This window comes from Mastomys coucha, unplaced genomic scaffold, assembly GCF_008632895.1.
Source record: "Mastomys coucha isolate ucsf_1 unplaced genomic scaffold, UCSF_Mcou_1 pScaffold22, whole genome shotgun sequence".
Classification (NCBI taxonomy): Eukaryota; Metazoa; Chordata; class Mammalia; order Rodentia; family Muridae; genus Mastomys; species Mastomys coucha.
The window spans coordinates 114,498,388-114,522,537 of NW_022196905.1; the positions used below are offsets into that span (position 1 = coordinate 114,498,388).

At 47.1% G+C, this 24,150-nt stretch overlaps 1 protein-coding gene across 4 annotated transcripts in view; it reads right to left on the minus strand.

The window, feature by feature from the left end:
- Rph3a (rabphilin 3A) overlaps nt 1-24,150 on the minus strand; it is a 70,808-nt gene that overhangs the window by 26,529 nt on the left and 20,129 nt on the right. For 3 of the 4 annotated variants that reach the window (XM_031337702.1, XM_031337704.1, XM_031337701.1), the window contains exons 3-5: nt 18,587-18,663; nt 12,295-12,306; nt 6,484-6,630 (exon numbers count right to left, since the gene is read on the minus strand). In XM_031337702.1, the coding sequence (XP_031193562.1) occupies nt 6,484-6,630; nt 12,295-12,306; nt 18,587-18,645 (218 nt within the window). In that variant the 5' untranslated portion in view covers nt 18,646-18,663. The remainder of the gene's footprint in view (nt 1-6,483; nt 6,631-12,294; nt 12,307-18,586; nt 18,664-24,150) is intronic. The other variant, XM_031337703.1, reaches the window with a different exon arrangement.

A 24,150-nucleotide genomic window follows, 5' to 3' on the forward strand; every position in this document is an offset into this window, starting at 1 on the left:
GGTTGGGACCCACAGGTCCATGGGACTACCTACACCCCAGCATATGTGGTCCACACTCAGAAGAGCAACGTCTACATGAAAAACCACAGCTTTACACACGTGACCACGGCTCTGGGCTCTGGGGAGAACCCATCCCCAACCTGCCCTGCCAAGTCCAGCAGCTGTGTGTTTGTGAATATTAAATACAAGGAAGCCTGTGGAAGCCCAAGCTGGCCTCGGCGACACCCCTGCCACTCTCTGGGCTGCCAGTTAGCGATGCTATGGGCCCTGAGATGTAGAAATGACAGGTGGCTTTCTGCTGTATTGGGGAACAGTATGACAGAAGCCAGGGGCTGTGGGTCCCTAAACCAGTATAGAAAATGCCTCCACTACCCGAGTCTCACCAACAAGCAGGCATGGCCAGAGCAGCTGCTGCACACTCCCTCACAATGATTCCCAGCACAGACGGTGGGTGCTGTGCTGTCTGTCCATCATCTGTTTCCCACCATCCCTCCCCCCACCCCATCAATTCCCAATCCCTCTGCTCACTCTTTGCCTCCCCATGATGGCCAAACAGGGGGATATTGACCTGGAATTTATTAAGCTTTGGAGCTGTAATTTTGTCAGAAATGGAGATGGCCCATCTGCCATGATCAGGAAATGGCTGCTCTGGTGGAAGGCAGACCCAGGTTCCCAGGCTCCCAGGCTCTCAGGCTCCCAGGCAGAAGCTCTCAGAACCAGTCCTTAAATGACCAAGCTGCACGCCCCCCCCCCCCCATGTACAGCAGGCATTCAGGGCCTGTGCCTGGCAGCTTGCCAATTCTCCCATCTCACCATGGGGCATTTAGTGTGCCAGATGCTATGCTAAGTACTCCCCACCATGTTTTCTTTGAGAAGTGAGGGCCTGTGAGATTGGTTCTGCTTTTCACACCTACTTTACAGACGGTGACCCTGAGGCACGGGGAGGGCCCTCACTCGCAACTGGCACTGGTGGCTGGTCTAATTGCCTGGATGTCAGATGAGGGAAATTTTATGTCATTCAGTGCTTATGGCTGTGGCTCAGTCTGTGCCCCTCCACCATTTCAGTCATGATAAATGGAGCCGAGAGAGTGGCGAGGCAGTCAGTCAGACAGATGATATCCAAGACACCTGTGAGTGCCTGTCTCTCCAGGTCCCTCCACCATCTGTCAACTCCCCTCGCTACTTGCAGTCCCCAGAGGCAGCAGAATGTGAAAGATGCTTAACGCCAAAGTCTCATGCGGCCACAGGAAAGCTGTGCGCACCTGGGCAAGTAGCTCCAGATTCCTCAGCTGTTAGGCAGCAATGAACCTTTCTCTCCCTGAGGAAAGGCACGGCATCCGAGAGTTCATAGCCCAGTGTGCAAGAAATACTTCTTTGTGGACCCATAGGAAAGGGCTACAGCTGTGGGCTAGCCTGGGCTCTTGTTCCAAGCTCCATCACTTGTTAACCGTGTGGTTCTGGACAGGTTGCTTAACCTCTCTGTGCTTCAGTTCTCTCATCTAGAAAATGCTGATGGCAATAATGTGTTCTACAGCACAGGGCCACTGCTGAGGCTGTGAGTGTCCTGCCTGGAGCTCTAAACATAGGGCAGACATTAGATGATTTACCTCAGGCTTGTTTTCGATCATTCCCCTAAAAGCTGATTATGATTTTGACAGATTCCTCCACCCAAGTCTCTATTCATGAACCATCAGCAAAGGGACACAGGAAATGGTTTCAGCCAGAGCTGATTGCTCCCAGGGATGGTGGTCAGTGTCTGGAAACACATGTGGCTATCACAGCTGCTGGTGTTACCTACGAGCATCTGATAGGTAGAGACCAGAGATGCTGTTTAAACACGGTGGGATGCATAGCACAGCCCTCCATATGAAGAATTCCCCAGGCCCACATGCAGGTGGGTATTGAGGTTAAAAAGCAGGAGGTGAGAGGGACTTGGGAGTCACCTGACTGGACAGCTGAGGTATAGGGCGCCTCAAGACTAAAGAGACTCAGTGAAAGACTGCACCAATGAGTCTACAGTCTACCCACAGGTACCAGTCACGAAGTGTGTTGATTTACACTCCCTTGGTGGCAGACACAGGGACATGTAGGGAATTTCGAAAACTGCCATCTGCTTTGCTACCAACAACAGATTCCACAAAGAGTGTGTGTGTTCACAGGCACTGGTGTGTTTATGCATGTGTGCCTGTGTGCATGCGAGTGTGCGTGCGTGCGTGTGTGCACGAGCACTTGTGCACATGCAAGTGTGTGTAGAGGTCAAAAATCAATGTTTCCCTTTGTCTTTCTCCACCTTATTTTTTGAGACCTAGTTTCTCACTGAACCTGGCTGGTGCTTGCTGATTCTACTAGACCAGCAGCCAGTGAGCTCCTGGGATCAGCCTGTCTCCATTCACTATCCTCTGCTTCTTCCCAGCTCCTGGTGGCTTTTAGGGACGAGAGCCTGAATTGTGGATCCAATTCAGGCTGGCACACTTGCAAGGCAGGTACTTTACTGAGCCAGCTCTTGAGCTTTGAGGTTTATTTTTCTTTTCTTTTCTTTTCTTTCTTTTTATTTTTTTTTTTTAAGACAGACCTCCCTCTAAGACCAGGCTGCCTTTAAACTTGAGATCCTCCTGCCTCAGCCTCCTGCATGCTGGGATTACAGGCATGTGCCACTAAACAGACTAAATTTGAATGGATACTGGACAGCACTTGTCTAATACTTGGGGAAACTGAGGCACAACTCAACAATTTTTAACATTGAGAGGTTACAGGGTCATACCGAACCTGATAAAAATCTATAGATATTTGCTTCTTCTGAAAAAAAAAAAAAAAAAAAAAGAGCATGTGTATAACTATGTCCAGAACACTGGATGTCCCTAACCCTGAGTCACACCCACGGAAGGCCAGGGCTCCGGACTAAGGGAGGAAAGGCTAGTGTAGAAGGGGAGAGACTGAGCTGTCTGTCTGTGTCCTTGTCCAGCCATGCTAATGACACCTGCCAAGGAGATACATTGTGGAAAAATCCCATGCCAGACAGTTGAGGGGGCAGCCAACCCCAGCCGGAGCAGCAAGGACACAATGGATCCCACAATAGCAGGTCTTTCTTCATCTCTCTGGCTTCTCCCTCCATCACTGATTTGGAATGCCAAGGTTAATGACAAGCCCTAATTACTTTTTTGGAGTCCGTCTGTTTCAGGAAGCTGACCTCGAACAGAGCCACCCAGCTACTGCCTCTTTGCAGGCAGGAGACATGCAAATGCCTTGGAGGGGATCCAGGTGGGAGGAAGTACAACAGGAACACAGAAGGAGAGCATAATGGACAGAGACTGTCATAGACAGGGGGTGAGTGTAGGGGTGGAGGGATTTTTTTAGGCAAGTGTTCCATTCTAGACTTAATGTGCCTTTTCTACTCAGAGGAAGCCCCCAGCAGCCATGTTTCTATGGAGATGTGGCATGGCTGTGTTTGCTAACACATGGGGTGAGAGATTTTTCCTGGGGCTGCTGTATTCCTGATCTCAGATCCCATGGGACAGCCCCTCAGCTCACCATTAGGTTCCTGTGTGTATACAACTCCCCCCAAGGTGTTTCCAAAGATGGCGGGCAGTCTCATCTTCCCCTGCGTGTATCAGCCATTCTTCTCTCAAGATGGGACCTTTCCCTTCCACAAGAGTCCATGGTCTCAGTCCGAGACATTTAGTGGACTCCTTTTGCTGTAAAGGAGATGGGCAGGGTAGGCTCCTGAACAAGGAAGAATTTGAGGGGCCCAGGAAAAAAGAAGACACAGGACCCTCTGATGTGGTCAACCTACTGGCAGCTGAACTCAGCAAGTGAACACCCTAGCCAATGCCCTGGAACAGAGAAAGCACCCAGCACAGCCACGCCTGAATTCTTAACCCTTTGAATCCTGAACAATGGAAAACTCTACCTTTGTGGCTTTAAGTAACTTATTTTTTTCTTGGCGTTTTGTTGCATAGCAGTGACTAGCTGGAGAACCTGGTTAAAATTAGTTTCCCATCTCATCCAAATCTGCTTCACCTAATGGTGGTGGAGGACAAACCAGGAGCCTCCTCTTTGTGCCGTGAGAGAGAATGTGTACAAACGAGGCAGTTGGATGAGGTTCTTTCCCTGCCATTAACTTTCTATCTTCACATCCTGAGCAAAGCAGAGCTGGGCACACGGGCAGAGCTGGGCACACAGGCAGAAGGCATATGATCATTTAGACTCTTGTGATGGAGCTGCAGGAAGACAGCTTGAGACTCCGACCATTTAGACTCTTGTGATGGAGCTGCAGGAAGACAGCTTGAGACTCTGCACAGCCCCGGCTCTCCTGGGCTCTCAGTTCCAGCAAAGTTGTCCCAGTGAGGAAGCAAGCAGCCCCTCCCCCTCAGGCTGCTGCTTTTCTCCTTGTAAGCTCAGTCAGACACAGATGGCAGCAGCAGCACAGGGGGCAGATTAACAAAGCAGGAAGGAGTCTGCTGGAGAGGCTACCTGCTAAACTTGAACTCTTAAATGGAAGTTTGGGGTTGGGGCTTGCAAGCTGGCTCAGCAGGAAGAGGGGATTGCTGCCAAGACTGATGACTGGAGTTCAATCCCCAGAGCTGCACAGTGAAAGGAGAAAATTGGACCCCTAAGAATTGTCCTCTGATTTCTGTATATATACTATGGCATGTCCATATGCATGTAAAGAAGTTTGCTTATTTATAATCCTGTCTCTCCAAGACTTAGTTTCCTCCTCTGTAAAATAGCATCCACTCCATAGGGCAGAGAGGAACAGGACTGTGTTGAATCAAATGAAATTTTATACTACAGGGCTCAGGGCTGAGGCTCAGTGGGTCTCTTGTAGCTTGTCTACAATGCACAAAGCCTTGGGTTTCATTCCCAGCACTACAAAAACTGTGTGTGGTGGTACATGCTTGTAACCACAGAACTCAGGAAGTAGAGGCCAAAGGATCAGAAGTTCAAGGTCATCCTCAGCCACATAGTGAACTTAAGGATAGCCGGGCTACATCAGACAGTGTCTATAGATAGATGATAGATAGATAGATAGATAGATAGATAGATAGATAGATAGATAGATAGATAGATAGATAGATAGACAGACAGATAGACAGACAGATAGACAGACAGACAGAAGCATGACTTGGCACATAGTGGGTACACAGAAAATGGCTCTCCTTGTGGGGATTCTTTTCCATGTTATTCAAAGTGACCTCGTGCTGTCCCAGATAGCTTCACTTGGGTAACAGAAAAGAAAACCCAGGCATCAGGACTCACATAGGGACAGGAACACCTAAAATTCTAACCCACTTAAAAAGAGCCCCTTTCCTCAGAGACACGGCCAACAATGTAGGGTGAGGTCATCAACAGACACATCTGATCACTTCAGCAGCTGAGTGAGCAGGAAGTCTCCAGGAGTCAGCTGGGGAAACTGAGGCAGAGTTCTTGCTCACTGAGATCTTTCGATTCCACAGTGGAAGTTCCAAATAGCAGAACTTTTTCTACAGTCTCACTGGCCCCCATACCGCATGCTGTATCTGGCTTTCATCTGATTCTCTTTTGGGGAGGTGGAGGAAGAACAGGAACAAAGACATGGTGTGGTGTGAAGTTTAGAAACCACAAATAGCCTTGGGCTTGCCTCTGGAGATGCTGCCCATGAGGGTTGGCTGCCGGGATGGAAGAGACACAGCCTGTCTAGGCCTCTGGGGCAGCCCTCCCCACTCCAGGAAGCCAGGGAGAAAATACGCCAGCTCAGCAAAGGTATATTCTGCCAGCCAAATTTGGCCCAGGATTCCTGGAAGCTTCTCAATTCTCCTTCCGGGGAAGCCAGGGGCTTCTGGGACTCCAGAGCTAGCCAAACTGGAGTGTCGCAGCACAGTGCAGACCAAAAGCTTCAGTAAGTACCAAAAAAAAAAAAAAAGTGCCTCTTGCTTCAAAAACTAAACCATCCATTGGATGACTACCATTTGCTAAATGTGCACTATCGCATGGATATTTATTCACCAAAGAATGTCATCTCTATTTTGCACATGAGGAATCTGAGGCAGACCAGGCTCAGGGAGATAAATACTTGTGTTCTAGTTCCACCAATGAATTCCAACCTCTCTAAGCCCAGAGTGTGGGTCCCTACACTGGGTCTACCTCGGCTGCCACCACATGATACCTGCTTGCCATACACCTGTTGCCAGGGTAACTATAGCAGTAGGTCTCAACCTGTGGGCTGTGTCCTCCTGGGAGTCAAACAACACTTTCACCAGGCTTGCCTAAGACCATCGGAATAGCAAAATTACAACTATGAAGCAGTAATTAAAATAATTTTATAGTTAGGTATCACCAGAACATGAGGAACTGTATTAAAGGGTCAAAGATTCAGGAAGGTTGAGGATGATTGGTTAATAGCTTACTCTGGAGTGTATTCTTGTGTATTGTGTTTTACGTATTTGTAGGAGGCACAGTATCACTTTGATACATATATATAACCTGTCATATTCAGGGGGAGCCTACCCAATGCGCTCCTGTTCCATGGCTTCCATCTTCTCTGCCCGAGCGATCACCCGGTTGATGATCTCCTTTTCCTCATCTGTCAGTTCTTCCTGCTTCCTCTGCCTGTCGGTCTGTGCTCCAGGATGGACAGACCATCCTGCCTGCAGCCTGTAAGGCAGAGGAGAAGGTATAAGGCAGGTCAGAAATTCCAGTGGTCAAGACAGGGACCTCAGGAGCTACAAAACCAGGGTTGAACTTCTGCAGGGATTCTCACTGACCCAGAGACTCTGGGCAGATTGATGCCTGTGAGCCTAAGCTACTCTTGTATCAACATTGTATCATTCCTTTATTCCTCTCTGGTGCATCTTAGTAAGTGCCCTGGACCACAAACATGAAAAAGAGAAACCAAGTTACTTCTAGAAAGACCCTAAACCCTTTCCACCTACTCACACACATACACACACAGCAGCAGGGGACAGAGTCAGGCCAGGTGAACCCCAGGGATGGCCTGACACAAAGACATTTTGTTTGGGATATATGGGATACATGAGCTCATGTAGCTCAAGCTGGCCTTGAGCTCTCTATTAGGCTGAGAACCGTGAACCACTGGTTCTCCTTGCTTTACATTCTAAGCACAGGGGTGACCACTAGGCACTGCCATTACGGGGTTGGGGGTGCAGTTCTTCCTATTAAGCCAGTTGTTATAAGCACATCTTCATAAGGATAAATTACTAGGTTTCCAAACATTAAAGGCTCAAGAAACACTTGAGTTTCTACTCTGTGCATTTTCCCTGCCCCGCCCCTTCTGAGACAGTTTCTCATACAGCCAGACTGGCCTTGAACAAGCTAAGTAGCAGAGGCTGGCTGAACTCCTGACTCTCCTTGCCTCTATCTCTCAAGTGCTGGGATGCACCACCACATCCAGTTTGTGTGGTCCTAGGATCAAGCCCTGGGTTTTACACATGCTAGGCAAGCATTCCCTCAGCTGAGCTATGGCCCCAGCCTCCTTCATCCCCTCCCCCCTTTAAAAAAAAGAAACACAGACAGAGCAGACATGTCCAGCTCCCCAACTCCAGTCCTCACAGCATCCCTGCCCTCATCCCCTTTTTGTGGTAGGAGGTTGAGGTGGTGAGGAGGGAGGACCTGCTGGGAGCACTTAGTGCTGTGTTCATGGAAGCACTGCCCACCTTCCTATTCTGTGCTATCTGTGACACAGGGCTAAGGTACCCCTGCCCCTGTGCCCAGATTGGCAGCTCTCAAACTTTTCTTGTTATCTCAAAAATTTAGATCTGAGAAAACCCTGGAGTCCAGGACACATGAGCCACTAGCTTGGAGTCACTTTAGCTCTGATGGCATTGGGGCCATGCAATTGCTTTTTGACTTGGCAAAACCTAGTTTCTATCCTTCTCTAACACATGACATCCTTGGGAAGTAGAGAAATGGGAGCACTGGCCACCAGCTCTCCTTTTCGTGCTGTCTCTTTGATGTGGGTTGGTGCTGCCCACATTTGGTTCAGGTCTTCTTGTGTCAATTGGCCGAATCTCATATCTCTCCACAGGGATGCTCAGAAGGTCTTCAGGATGATTCCAGATCTTGCTGACAAGCTGACAAACAATATGAACTGCCACATCCTCCCTCCATGTCTTTCCTGGCTTTACAAAGCAATTCCACTTTGAACTCAAGAAACATTCCTGACCTGGGGCTCAGTGCAGACCCAAGGACATGTTCTCCAGTTCAGACTGGTCTCAAGCACCTTCAGTCAGTGCCTCCCTCCCACCACCACACAACCCGCTGGGCTTGTAAACCCACCCACCAGGACCTCAAGTAGCTGTACAAATGTGACTTCAGAGACACAAATGAACAGTGTCCCTCAGGGCCTCCCTTTGTAGACTGCAGGGAGTAGAAGATGGCTGGAAGCTGCTACTCCCTCTGAATCTTCCTTTTATATCCTCTATAGAATGTGAGGTTGACACACAGCTCAGCTGGTGTTTGGAAATGTCCTCATGAGTCTCAGTGGGAGCCCATGGGCCTCCTGTAGATTACATGTTTTCACTTGGAAAGCAAGCACTGGGAAATGAGCCTGGCTTTTCAACCAAGCCCCTTTACACCCTGGGAACAGAAAGGTCCTCTGGGTTGTGAAGCCCAGTGGACATGGGGGCCTTGAGACAACACAGTGGAGCCTTTACAACAGGATTCCAATTAGGTGTCCTTAAGGCCAGGATCCACTGCTAAGATCTCAGTTTGAGGACTTTGGTTTTTGTTGCTTACTTTCTTGACAGAGTCTCAGGCATCCCAGGTTGTTCTTGAACTTTCTACATAGTTGAGGATGACCTTGAATTCCTGATCTTCCTGCCTCCACCTCCTGTTACACTGTGGCCCATCATACTCAGTTGTATGAAGTGCTGGGGATCAAACTCAGGGCCTTGTGCATGCCAGGCCAGCACCCTATTAAGGATCCTGCTAAAAGCCAGTGCTGGAGACAGAAGTACTGTCACCCATGGGACAAGTTACACACAGGACCATTTCCCATCCAGGAAGTGCCCCAGAGGGCCCATTCCACCCCTGCTAGCTACATCCTCGAAGAAAGTGGGTTTCCAGGTAACCCAGCCTGAGATTAACCAGCAAGAACTTGAAGATAGGGTGTTTATTTCAGTGGATTATTTACAACTTAGAGACAGCAGGGATATCTGCAAATGGGGACCACTGAGATGGTAAGTGCTGCAAGATGCTGTAAGATGTTTTGTCACGCAGCAGTAACTAGCTGATACACAGACTAGCAAAGAGAGAAAAGGTCAAGGAATCCATGCCCCCCCTCACTCTATAGATTAGTGAAGTTTTAAGTCATAGCTGTATAAAGTTCACTGTGAATACTCTCGGCCATAAAGGGTCTTTACCCAGCTATCTTCCCAGTGCTCTCAAATACTTAGCTCTTGAATAAAATATCATTCAAAGAACCCCCCCCCCAGTAATGGAAACAGAAAGATCATCACTGTTGCATGTTCAACAGTTCTTGGATGTAGGACACTTAGGGGAAGGGACTAGGGATGTGAGCTAGAGATGGCATTGTCAGGAATTCACAGAAACAGCCTCTGCCACATCTGTCCTTGAGAGTGGAAGGTTACTGCCACCAAAGCCCACAGCAGGGGGCTCTAGACAACAGAAGATGGGTAACCCTACTGAAAATGCCACCTGTGTCTGTCCCTGAAACATACAGAGGACACCTAGCCTCGGCCCAACCCACCTGCATTCATGTCATGCACACAATTGTCACGTGGCTGCCAGATGTCTCTATTAATACTCAATGACTCCCCTGAGGTATGGGATGATAGACGTGTTGTCAGGGTGCTGAGGTCTCTCCCTCCTCCCCTCACTCCTCCCCCCTCCCTTCTCTGGGATGCCTGCACTGCAGATGTCTGAAGGGCATCTTTGCAGATCAGTGGGGAGATTTTAACAAAGGTACCAGGAAGACTGTGCTGAGAGACATTTTCACCCATGATCTGCAAGGACCCTCTGCATGGACTTCACCCTGGTGACACCAAAGTGGATGCAGAGGGATGCTGTGGTCACCACTGTCCTCAAAGGCAAGCCATCTGCCCCCCTCAGCACCTCTGAAATTCTATGCTCCTTCACATACAGATTCTGCCTGAAGCCACTTCTCATCTGGATCTGTCTCTCTTATAGGATGCCCGGTCCTTACCTTCCACCTTTATACCCCTCTTCCTCTGGAAAGCTCCCCCATCATGGTCCCTAAGTCTGGACTACATAATATTCTTCAGGGTCCCACAGCTGTATATTCCTTTTATGGGAGAGTGTATTTATTGAATATGGGTTGTTTGTAGATGTCACTCATACTTGTGCTATGCATGTGTCTCTGGTGCTTAACATGGCAATGGTGTACAGTAGGTACTTGGTAATTTTCTTTTTCTTGAGACAGGGTCTCACTATGTAGCCCTGGCTATCCTAGAACTCATTCTGTAGAACAGGCTAGGTTCGAACTCACAGAGATCCACCTGCATTTGCTTCCTGAGTGCTGGAATTAAAGGCATGTGTTACCACCACCTGACAAGATTATTTAATAAAGGAAGGAAAGAATGAAGGAATAGGATGGAAGGGAAAAGAAAGAGAAGAGGAAGGAAGAGAAAGATGGAGGGATAGGAGAAGTGGGAAGGCAAGGAAAGAAAACAAACTCTCTCCCTTCCAACCTTCCACCCTTCATTACCAAGAAGCTTCTATGAGCTCTGAGACCCTGCAGAGTCATGACCCTGTGATGTTCTATCTGTGCTTTGTTTTGTTTTGTTTATCTGTTTTTAAATTGTTTAAGGGACTGGAGAGATGACTCAGCACTGACTGCTCTTGCATAAACCAAGGTCCAGTTCTCAGCACCCAAATGGCTGCTCACTACCACCCAGGGGATCTAGCACCCTCTACTCTGACATCTATATGTTCCTATATACAGACGATGCACAGTCATGTAATAAATAGATATTAAATTGTTAAGTTAGCACACAAAGCAGTGGGTTTCCACTGTGGTGTTCCCATGTGACTATAACTTCTTGACTCTCTTCCCTCCCGGCTGCCCTCCCTACCCTGTCTTTCATCTTACTGACCCCTTTCTCTTCCTCAGTAGCCCTCCCTTCTGCTATCACAGCGTGTATCCTCCATCAGCTTCCCTTCCTCCTCGGCTCATCCCTGAACATCTTCCCTCCACCCCCACGGTTCCCTTACACTTTGTAGCACACATGCATATTATACTTCAGACTAGATTCTACGTGTGAGATGTGACACGCACCATTGGTCCCCTCAGCCCGAAAATTTCATCCATCATTAATCTGACATCTCGTCACCCCCAACTCCTTGACGTGTCTGAATAACAATTCCATGGTTTTATAAAAAGCAAAGCTCGCCTAACCAGGGTCCCTCCAGCCAACTACAGAGACCACTGAGTGCCCACATGTTCCCACTGGGCATGTGGGGAAACTGAGTCCCAGATCAGAGAGAGAAGGCTGGGGCTCCCCAGGTAGGTGTTATCTCTGTCCAGCAATTCTTCAGAGGATCCTGATGGAAAGATTATTTGAGCCTGAAATACTCAAGCCTCTTTCCTTCACACTACAGCCTCAATAGTCAGTCTAGGCAATTGACACCTCCACCTGACTGCGGGTGCTTTATATTTGAACACACACACACACACACACACACACACACACACACACACACACACACATCTGCTGATAGGGAAGGACAGAGAGAGAATGTATAAGGTCACAATGAGTCTTAGTATCCCACCATTTAAGGGTGACAATGACATACTACAGGGTCTGCATATGTCTGTCACCAAGAATGGAGCTGCCTGGCAGCCCAACATCCCATTTGCCATGCATCTTAGCACATGAATCTAATTCAATGCACAAATGCAAAGAGTAAAGTCAGACACTAAGAGCTGAGGGTGCATTGCACAGGAGTCAGGGTGACCTCCAGAAAGAGTCAGCTGGGAGGTGTGGCCTAGACCACCCAACAGCGCTACCCCAGCACTACCCCAGCTTTGGTCTGAATAACACTGGCCACAGGTAAGGTTCTAGTAAAACTGTAGGGACACACAAATGGCTGTCAACCCAGGTTCCAAACACTACCCAGACTCGACCATGGGCTTGCCTCAGGAACACATCCCATCTTCTACCAAGATGGGATTTCCTCCCTAGAAAAACACACATTTTTTTTTGCATATATATATATGTAAAATTGGCTCATCCCCTTCTTTACCAGCTTATCGCATTAATCAGGAAAAGTATCAAAATTCAACTGCTAAGAAAAATGGAGATGGTGTGAAATACTTACTGTTCCTTGTCACTGGGGCGTGCCAAGCAAGGGGAGAGAGAGAGAATAAGAGATGTTAGCTAAGAATTCCCAGGGCTCTGAGGCAGCAGTTAAGAGTGTGTACTTTAATGGGGACCAGAGTTCAGTTCTCAGCATCCCTGTCCTCTTAACCACAGCAGCCTATAGCTCCAGCACCAGGAGAAGTGCTGCCCTCTTCTGGCCATGGTTGGTACTCCACTCACACATGCAAATACATACAGAGACATACACACATAATTAAAAATAAATATTTTTTTTAAAAAAAATCCTCCAGTCACACCCACATCGTTCAGATACAATGTCATAGTTTTGATTCTGAGGGTCGACTTTCAGTTCTTTCCTCCTCCTCCTCTTCTACCTCCTTCTTCCTCTCTCCCCACACCCTGTGTTCATTATATTTCATTCATTTGCTTTGGGGCAATGTCTCAAATGTACTTCAGATTGCCTTAACTTCACTGCAATCCCCTGCCTCAGCTTCCCAGGTGCTGGGATTACAGTGGTGCTCCTCTGTACATTGGATTTATTGAATGTTACATCTAAACCATGGCCACCTCTGGGTATGGCTACAAAATAACATCTGTAAGTACAGATCAAGCAGGGCAATTCACTAACAAACCTACACTGAGCAGCCCTCCTCCCCACATCCCCTTCCTTGTTTCCTAGCTTGAAATCGAGGTTCATGTGATGTCTTAGTCAGGGTTTCTATTCCTGCACAAACATCATGACCAAGAAGCAAGTTGGGGAGAAAAGGGTTTATTCAGCTTACTTCCACACTGCTGTTGATCACCAGAGGAAGTCAGGACTAGAACTCAAGCAGGTCAGGAAGCAGGAGCTGATGCAGAGGCCATGGAGGGATGTTCCTTACTGGCTTGCTTCCCCTGGCTTGCTCAGCTTGCTTTCTTATAGAACCCAAGACTTCCAGGCCAGGGATGGCACCACCCACAAGGGGCCCTTCCCCTTGATCACTAATTGAGAAAATGCCCCACAGCTGGATCTCATGGAGGCACTTCCCCAGCTGAAGCTCCCTTCTCTGTGATAACTCCAGCCTGTGTCAAGTTGGCACACAAAGCCAGCCAGTACATGTGAATACATATAGAGTACAGTCAAGAATGCCTTGAACCCCTAATCTTTCTGTATCTACCTGCTCAATTCTGGGGTCACAGGTGTGCACACACTATGTTTGTTCAGCTCTGAGAATTGAACCCAGGACCTTGTGTACGCTTGGACAAACACTCTACCAACTGAGCCACAAGACCTTCCCATTTATATATTTAAATAATGATTTTATGCAACACTAAGGGAAGTCATTCAGTGAAAGTCTGATTTTCCTCAACTTGGGCTGTGTGTACACAGAAGTACATATTTCAAGCATTGTGGATCCTGTTCACGATTCCTGAACAGCAGACTATGTACTGTGTCCTCTGTAGAGGTGAAAGCCTGTCTATTTTAGAAAGGAGACCCATATTTTGCAACCACAGGCAGGTGGCAACCTGTCTTTATACCTCAGTTTCCACTTCACATCCCTGGCACTGTCTGACAGGCCAGCTGTCCAGAGGCACCAACATCTCTCTGAGCATCCTCACCGTGCTCTAGCTCAGGCAGGAACAGGTGTGTGCATTCTTTCCCACAATACACTGGGGCCTGCAGATAGGATTACCAGGTCCCAGGATGCTGAGCCAGAAGGGTTTTGGAACATTGCAAAAGCAGGCATTTTCTTTGGTTAGACGACAGGTGATGAAAATTCAAGTCTTCCTCACCCAGAGGAAGATGTGAACATCATGTTCCTCCTGTGTCAAGCTGTGGCGCAAAGCTCAACAGTGTGTGCTATGGCTACAATTCAGCCATTACTTAATAATAACTGGAAGAAATGGGGCAGTTAGCAACGGGTGTGTCCAGAGCACCAAGATGCATCATGGGAGTACAAGCTTGGTTAATGAAGCCACGTTTCGACTGCTAGAGTAATTCTGATTTAATTGCCAGGCAAATTGTTTGGCTGCCTATCAACGAAAGTAAATTCTGATGGATGGGATTTTAATTAACTTGTGCTTCTTAAATAAAATAAATAGTTTACCTGTCCATCCTCTATGTAACTATTTATCTCACAGAAAAACACTTTTTGGAGAGTAGAATATTATCTATAAAGTAAGTTTATCCAAGACGATGTTGTGGGGAATGCTTGAGAAGGCATCCTGCTGAGGGGGTCGCTGAGACCAGAGGACAGAGGGGAGGCTGCAGGTCGACCCAGGGAACAACTAGAGGATTTTACATTTCTTTATTATTATTTTAATTTTATACATATAGGTGCTTTGCCAGCACCCTATGCATGCCTGGTGTGTGGGGTGGCAGAAGAGGCTCTCCTGGAGGTAGAGTTACAGATGGTTGTGGGTTGCCATGTGGGTGCTGCAAATGTAACCCAGGTCCCAGATGGAGTCATCAAAAACTCTTCCCAGTATTTAACCAAATCTGAAACAAATCAATTAAGGCCATTTAAAAAAAAAAAATGAGGTCTCATGTAGCCTACCTGTCTCCAGACTCCATGGGTAGCTGAGGATGAACTAAATTTATATGATTCTCCTGCCTCCACCTCCCAAGCGCTGAGATTATAGCAATGCAGGGAACTGCACAAGGCCTCATGCTTGGTGGGCTACATCTAACACCCGAGCCATGTTTTCAATTGTAGCTCAGGGATTGTTAGAAAGAACAGGATTTTTCTTCAACTAATGTATTTCAAAACAAACAGGCAAAACACATTTCAATACAACTTAAAATGTTTTCCCTCCTGAAGAGTTTGTTATAAAATGGAAAACCTAACTCACAGACTGGGGGAAATTATAAAATTCTGTAACAAAAGAATTTAACCTGAATAGCAAGGTTAATGGAAAGAAGACAAGTGACCTGCTATTAAAAACACACAAAGATGGGGGTGGAGAGATCTGTAGTTAGGAGCAGTAAACTGTTCAAGCACAAGGGACCAGGGTTCAGTTCCCAGAACTGATATGAAGACTCATAAACATCTGGAACTCCAGGTCCAGGGTGCTTTTATGCCCTCTTCTGGCCCCCATGTGTACTGCATCCATGTGTATGCAACCACTACACGCCCACACAGACACACACACACACAGTTCAACCAGGGCTACAGAATGAGACCTTGTCTAAGAATAATATTAATTACAAATATTTATATTTATTGTTATTTCAAATGATATCACTGAGGGGGACAAAGCCTTCAGGCATATAACAAATGCTTAGCAATGCTCTCAGTCATTGTAACTAACTATAATGCCAACATGAACCACATTCAGAGCTAGGGATGTGCTGAGACATCCCTCTATGTAGTGCTCACAGTACCCAGGGATAATAAATCAATAGTAGAGAGTATCAACCTGTCATAATGCCATTTAAACATGATTGATTTTAAGTATTCATCATCATATGTGTAATAAATTACAACTGTAAATTCACATCAATTAATTTTTGGTTATGGCCATGGTCAGTAACTGGCTTGCAAAGGTTCTGAAATTGTACATAGGTTATGAAGAAGTGCCAAGGGAGATCAGCACACACCCAAATCAGAAGTGATCACTCGTGGGTAAAGTTACCATGAGGTCAAAAACATGAAACAGAGACTCAAAGCTCATCAAAGACTTGGGCCACATTCATAACACACCTAAAACATCAGCACTTAAGGAGCTGAAGCAGGAGGATTGGGAGTTCAAGGCCAGCCTAGGCTAGGTAGTGAGATCCTGTCTCAAAACCAAAACCACACAACAAGCAGACAAAAACTGATCAAAGAGCAGAAGACTTCAAGGACCAAGAAAATACTAAAAATAATGGGAAGAAATCATCAGAAACAAAGTAACTTAAAGTCCTAAAAATATAACAGAGTGATTTAAAGAGAAGGCAGTGTTCCTTAAAATATCTCAAGCTGAGAATCTTAGGGAGGGTGAGACAGAGAACTAGGCACGCTTACATTGTTTCATCTAATTGTCTGGTTTTGCTATAATCTAGAGTAGGTAATCCTGGCATGTTTCTTTTAGTTCTCTATTTTTTCCTACAGTCTATAGCCAGGTGTAATAGTTTCTTTTGAAAATGATCTCTCTCAACAGCTCACTTTTGCTACAGCATAAGGGAGATGAGAACGACATTGTTTCAAAAAGAATAAATATAATTTATTCTTATAATTACCTTTTGCTTTCCTGGAAAGTGTGCAATATCTACTACATCCTCTAGTGAAAGACAATCCCCTCTTTAATAAAAGTGGGTGAGTTATTAGTAAATCAAATTTTTAAAAAGACAGCAATGGGGAGCATTGTGTAAATAAGGGGGAAAATATGAAGGTATGGCCATCTGACCAAGAACAGGCTTCTGCTCGATAGGAAGTAACCTTAGTTGAAAATATCTTCTGCATTATTTTTTTAAATTCTTTTTCTGGGGAGTGGGGTTGTAGATATTTTTGAGATTGTATTTTAATTATATTTCACCCTTACCTTTCCTCCCTCCAAACTCTACCGCTTTCCTTTAAATTCATGACCTCTTTTTTTTTTTTTAAAAATTACTTATTGTTATATGTAAGTACACTGTAGCTGTCTTCAGACACACCAAAAAAGGGAGTCAGATCTCATTACAGGTGGTTGTGAGCTGCCATGTAGTTGCTGGGATTTGAACTCAGGACCTTCGGAAGAGCAATCAGTGCTCTTAACCGCTGAGCCATCTCTCCAGCCCCCATGACTCTTTTTTTTTAATCAGTTGTTATTGCTTACACACACATGTGCACACACATACACAGCCATGAACATAACGTGTTCAGTCCATATAACATTACTTCTATGGGTGTTTTCAGTGATGATCTTTAGTGCCAGAAAACCAAATGGTGTGTTCTTCCCTGGGGAGAACCACCTCTTCCAGTCCTGGGTATCCTTTGCAATTCTTTGTGTAGGGTTGAGACTTCATGAGCTTTTCTCTGACTAGCTTGGCATGTTCAGAAAATTACAACCTATCAAAATGAGGCATTATGGAGCCCAGTGCCCATGGATACATCTACAAAACACTCCCAAACCTCAGGCTCAGGGAACATTGTGGAAGAGGGGAAAGGAAGGCTGTAAGCATCGGAAGAACAGGCAGTTTGCTGTGAGACTGTGTCTCCTAGTGATGTCACAAGCTATACCCAGAAGGGCTTATCAACATGGCTACATAGACATGAGCTGAACATGGCTGACATGAATGAATGTGCTAAACTGGATGGAGGGGAAAAACCTGTTCAACAAGAGGGAAAACATGCCTGGTACTGGAAACCTAGCCAACTACTCAGTACTAGTGAAATTACCGTTATGGAGGATAATCTACAGCCACCAGTTTGCTAAGCCAGCAGAATACCTAGCAACAATCTATAAACACTAGCCCTTCTGCCCACAGATAAGTGTAGTCCTCACCCCTCATCAGGGAAGCTTCTCTCTGCAGCACATGGAGACCACTACAGGAACCCTTCTGCATTCTTTGGGCCATCAGTGGCCATCAGCAAACAGCCTCCTATCCTCCACTCCTGTGACATATACTTCTGTGTCACTGATATAATCATGTCCCCCAACTAAGAACTTTAACCTGATGGTGTCTTTAAAATTCTGTCCAACAGAGCCACCACACTGAGGCATAGAGGACAGAGAGGCTGTCTCTAACCAATATCCATGGGGCTGGGTTGGTAATATAGACTCCCATGGTAGGTTCCCTATTAGAGGTACAATAGGGAATGGTGGGGAGTATGGAAAATTGAGAAGCTTATACCATAAAACCCACCATGAGGATGGGAAGCTAGGGAGCTGGCCCTGCAGGTTAACTATTTCTCAGACAAGTGTGAGGCTAGCAGTTCATATCCAGAAAGCCAGGCATGGGAGGCACCTTAATCTCAGCACTTGGGAGCCAGAGATGGGCTTTCCCAACAAGCTACCTAGACCAACCAGCAAGAACCAGTGAGCACTGAGTTCAGTAAGAGAACCAGTGAGCACTGAGTTCAGTAAGAGACCCTGCCTCAATCAGAGTTAGGAATGATCAAGGAAGATATCCAATGTCAACTTGGAGCTTCATGTGCATGCATATACATGTGTAGCCACATATGTATGCCCACCCACGCACGCAACACACACACACACACACACACACACACACACACACACACCTAGCTCAGAGAAGGGAACCAACCCATGGCTCTTCTTCTTTCAAGTGTAGACACTCAGGATTGCCCAGATCAAAAGATCTACTCCCAGGGCTACCCCAGACTTACTTTGACTGCAGAGGGCCATCACCAGGGTACATCCATCGGTTCACCACAGTGTCAGTCATGGCGGAAGGCTGGCACACCTGGAAAACAGCCACCCAAGACTGTTACCCAATCATCTGGCCACTCTTATCCCATGAACCCCAACTCTAGGCCACCCATGTGGAAACATGGAAGAGAAACATGGAAGAGATGTTGTTAACCCAACATCTCTACTGTCCACGTTGAGAACCTTGCAAGCCTAAGGGATAGTGTCCCCTGGGGATCACAGCCACCCAGTGGAGAGAGGTGGGGCAGTGTGCTTTCTGGTCATTGCTGATAAGTGTCCCCAAGTGGTGCTGTCAGAGGAACTATAATGGACTCTAAGGAGGTGGTGGTGGTCATTGAAAACTTGTCCTTGAAGACAAATGAGGAACCTTGATTCTGTGATCTCTGCTTCTTGGCTGTGTGTGAGTGGTTTACTCTGGCATTAGGATGTGCCAGCCATGCCAAAGGGCACTGCAATGGGGACACCCAGTCTTTGATATGTGTCTCCAAACTCATGAACACAAATTGACCTTCCTTCACTTCACACATAGCCAGTGGTGTGGCCTTTTGTTACATGACTCAAGCCTCTCTGTATCTGCTCTGCCCTGGATCGATTTATCCTCCATACATCACCAGGAAGTTGAAGAGCACATATCGTAACTTGTCGAAGACCTCCACAGTCAGAAGCAGGGATACCATGGGCATCTCCAGGCAACAGTGAAAACTCCCTTCTCCAAAGGGTCTGACATTCATAGCAACATAGAGTGAAAGTGACTCCAAGTGAAAGTGACCCCATAAGGCAGCCATTTGTCCTCGGTAATGACTTGACATGCACTGTTTGGCCTCAGAAATGACAGATACGCTTGCTCATCCTGGGTGGCCCTTGAGGGCACTATGCTAAAAGAAAGAAGCCACCCTTTAATTCTCTGCCTCTGCCAGTCTCTACCCAAAAGCCACCTCTTCCAAGAGAGTGCTTCCACTGGCCACACTAAGCCCCTCCCCTAGCCCTCACTCTTCAGGTTAGCATGGCGTGTGATTTATCGGCTTGCTGCCTTCATTTGCCTCTCTTCCTAGTCCGTAAGAGCCATGAGTTCCAGGCTCAGGGATGGATTTGTTCAAATGTAGCAACTCAGGGCACAAGGGGCCAGCTTTATGGACCTATGAGGCAAGCATCTGACTGGACTGTGCATGGAAGAATCTCATGCACAGACCCCGTATGCTTAAAGCTCTGTGTTCATTGTCTTGGAATTTTTCATAAGTTTTGAATGAGGGATCCAGAATTCTTATTTTGCAATCAGCCTTGCATGTGGTCTATAAGTTGGTGCTCAATAAGTGCTTATATAGATCACAGAGGTTGGTGAGCACATCGGAGCTAGCTAACCTGGTCTCATAACCTTGTGGACTATGTTACTCTACATAGTCTGACTGCCACTGTTCAAACCCCAGAACATCCCACTGTGGGACCCTGCACCTTTGTGTCCCTGTATCTCCCTGTCAGCATCCATTGCTAAGGACCAGTGAGTCCTACGCCCTAGAATCTTCTTGGTCTTCGGTGGTTTGAAGATAAGTAGGAAAAAAAAAAAACAGTTCAAAGCTCATTTAAGTTAAGAGCCACAGAAGTGTCTGAAGTGACTCAGTAGGGCTGGACTGGGTTGGCAGGGGCATCACATGGTACTTTGGAGAGCTTCGGGCATCTGTGTCACCTGCAGGTCTTTGTGTGGAGTTCAAACCAATAGCCAACTTCTGTGCCCCACAGTGTCTGTGCATGTCTGTGTGTCTGGGTGTGTTTGTTGTGTGTGTATGCGTGCACGAGTGTATGCATGTGTTCATATTAATCAGAGGTAAACTTTAGGTGTCATTTCTCAGGAGCTGCCCACTGGTCCTTCATTGTAACAGAACTTGCCAATTCAGCTAGGTTGCTTGGTTAGCAAGCCCCAGAGATCTGCCTGCCACCCTCTCTCCACCACTCTGGTTAAGACCTATCTTTTTCTATGAGCTCTGGGGGTTGAACTCGGGCCCTAATGCTTGTGTGGAAACACTTTGCTAATTGAGCTATCTTCCCAGTCTGTATACATCTCTTATTTAGTATGTTCTGGGGGAAGAGCACCCCAGCTTTCCTTCCAGATGGCTCCTCTCTCAGTATCCACCAGTAAGGCTCAGATGGGGTTCACCTAGTTCTGTCCTTAGAGGCAGGCCTACTGTCCACTTCTGGTCATTCAACTGTTGGTACCAGTTCCTGGTCTGCTGTGATTGGCTCAGGATCAGCACGTGACCTGAGCTGGGTCAATGGAAGCTCTGCTGGAATTCTGTAGGTGATGATTTTCTTTCTGTCTCAGATACTGAGCTCATAGGACAACTTCTACCTCGCATGGAAAGCCTGCTGCTTGGTGTTGGAGGAACATTCCAAACAGTGAACAGGTATGGGAAGTGCTGGATCCAGCCATGCCTGAACCAATATTTGCCACTTTGGCTACCATAAGCCAATGATACCAAATTTGAACTGAAATTTTTCCACTGCAACACTCCCACATTTGTCTCCTCGGGATCCCATGTCTCTTTGGAACAAACAGCGATCCCAAAGGCAACCAGAGCTGATGGGACCTGAAAAATGACATACTAGTCCTCACCCAGACCACAGTAAGTCCTCTGCCTGCCCACTAGGCTCTGCCATCAGATGCATCCTCCCCAAAGCCTTCAGGGACCCGGCACTGGCAATTAAAATTCAGGGACAATAAACAAGACTAATTAAAAGCAAAACTAAGCACTTAATAAGACAAATGAGGTGATGGTGTTAAAAGTCAGGATGAACGAGCTGGCATTAATTAAAACCAAAGACAAATGTCTTTCCCCCTTTTAAAGCCTCTGTGTGTGTCTGTGTGTGTGTGTGTGTGTGTGTGTGTGTGTGTGTGTGTGTTCCTAAAAAAGGTTTGAATTGTGCTGACATTATAAATGATGTGGGCAGGCATGCTAGGACTTATGAGTGTGGGTAAGCCATGGGGAGGGGGACGAGGGAGCCCCAGAAAGTGATGGCTTGGTCTTGAAGTTGGAAAATGGGATATACGCCTCATAAAGGAGGAAGGGGGGGGGGGAAGAATAGGCAACTGAGGCCCAGTGTCATGGGGGATGGGGATGCTGGGCAATGGGAGGTTTGGTGAATATGGATTCTGGGCGGGAGGAAGGCAGGGCTGAGGGCTGTTCTGGCATTTCTGAGTGAGGTCCCCTTGGGCACACACTTATCTCCTGTTTCCTCACATGAAGGCTAGGAACAAAAGTAGGACCCATCTGGACACGGAACCAGGAGAGGTAAGGGAGATAACACACATGAGATCAAGACCAGGCATCCAACAGGGGCCAGAGGATGACCCTGCTGTAGCTCATGAACACCACCCATCTTATTTTTTCCTGTGTGTGTATGTGGTATGCACTTGCATCTCTGTGTGTTTGCATGTGTGAGTGGGTGTGCATTCATGCCTATAGAACCCCAAAGTTGACAAGTATCTTGCCTTTAATTGTTGAGGTGAGGTCTCCTATTGAACCCAGAGCTTGCTAATTCTGGATAGTCTCGTTAGCCAGCTTGCCCCTGGGGATATCTTCCCACTCTAATGTGGGTTCTGGGGATGTGATATCTGGTCCTCACCCTTGTACAGTGAGCTTTTTGCTTACTGAATCCTCTCCCTGGCCCTGCCTTATATTTATAAGATGCTTCTCTCACTGGCCTTGAGCTCAGCAAGTAGGTAAAGATGCCTTGCATGCCAAGGATCTGTTTGGCTCCTCCTCCTTCATGTTAAGTACCAGCATGTGCCCCCTTCCCTGCTTTTACACATTCATTTAGTAGATTGAGAAACTGAAGCCCAGACTGGCAAGGTCACTCATCCTAAGACACACAGCCAGTACCCTGAACAAACAGGTTGTATATCTGAAATGAGACCATACTCTCGTGTGCATGGCTTACTGATGGCAGGGCAGAGGATCCTAGGCAGGAACTATGACAGCCTCTTCTCTCTTCTCTTCTGGATCATGGTGTCCCTTGGGGCTCTGAGTCTACACACCTGAACATAGCAGGTACAAGAAATACCTCCAAGACTTCAGCTGCCCTGACGGTGCAGCCCACTTCCAAGTTACTCAGTCAGGCAGGATTTACCCTCCCCCTGCGGCAAAGATCAGGTTGATTGATGCATCAGCTCATGTGCTCACCAACGTCCACCCAAACAGAAAATCATGATTAGATTGGCATTTAGCTTAATGGCCTCTGCCCTGTTCTAAAAGGCTGGCTAACCTGAAGCCCTGACGACAGTGCATTATGAGAGACCACAAGCCCTCCTCTGTCCTTCTCTGCCTGGGCATGGACTGCTAAGTGGAGAGGGGCATTCACTGCCTCACACCCACCACCAATCCTGGTCTCCTCCCAGAAGGAGAATTTTAGTCAGCATAAGATCTCTTCCTCTATCGATAAGTTCTTTCACCATGGAGCATTATTTTCTATTGAGGAAAATAATAAGCATATTCGAATCAGCTATTGGCTTGATGTCATTTAAAAGCAGAAACAGCCACACAGCAGCAGCATGGGGAGTGGACCTTTAGAAGTGCAGTTTGCCAAGTATGTTCTGTTTTGTCCACCAGAGTGCCACCATCCATTCTGCTGGGGGCTCAGAGGTCACTATAATGGCTGCATCAACCGACTTCGGTTCCTGGTTGAGTTCCAACAGGGGACATTAGAAGAGACTGGGAAGATGAAGAGCCACAGGAGAGAAAGCAGGAGGAGGGAGAGGCTGAGGTGTCCCCTGGATCTCCCTGCTGGGCACCATGGTTTGGCAGCGTAAAGGAAGGATAGACAAGTGGGTTCCAAACCCAAATGATACCATCTCTCACAACAAGCCTAGGCACAGTAATGGCAGACAATAAGGGAGTAGTGGAGACAGTAGAGGCTTGGAGAAGTGATGAGCTCCCAGTCACAGGAGGCAATCAAGCACAAGATGCAAAGCCTACCGTTGGGTGGTGATCAGGGTGAAGTGCTTTTTTTGAGATGTCCCTTTGGCTGGGATTTGAAGTTGTCTGTCCACTCTGCATGGACTCATTCTGACTCTCCTATCAGTAGGCAGGGTCAGCTCCTCATGGAAAGTCAGAAGTGCAGACCCAGCCTAAGAAATACTTAAGGTTACGATGGTGGCGCACGCCTTTAATCTCAGCACTTGGGAGGCAGAGGCAGGCGGATTTCTGAGTTTGAGATCAGCCTGGTCTACAGAGTGAGTTCCAGAACAGCCAGGGCTACACAGAGAAACCCTGTCTCAAAAAAACAAAAACAAACAAAACAACAACACCAACAACAACAAATACTGAAGGTTCCTTCATCCCCACAAAGAGGCCATTGGCTCCTGGGTAGGGTTCTCATTTGACCAAGAAAACACACCTGGGGTGGGACACAGCCACGTCCCAAGTCACACCTGTATCATCACCATGGCCACACCTGTCTACACTCCATGCACACATCCTTGTCAACACAACCCATCCCAGTCACATCCACTAATGTCCCACAGGCACATTCT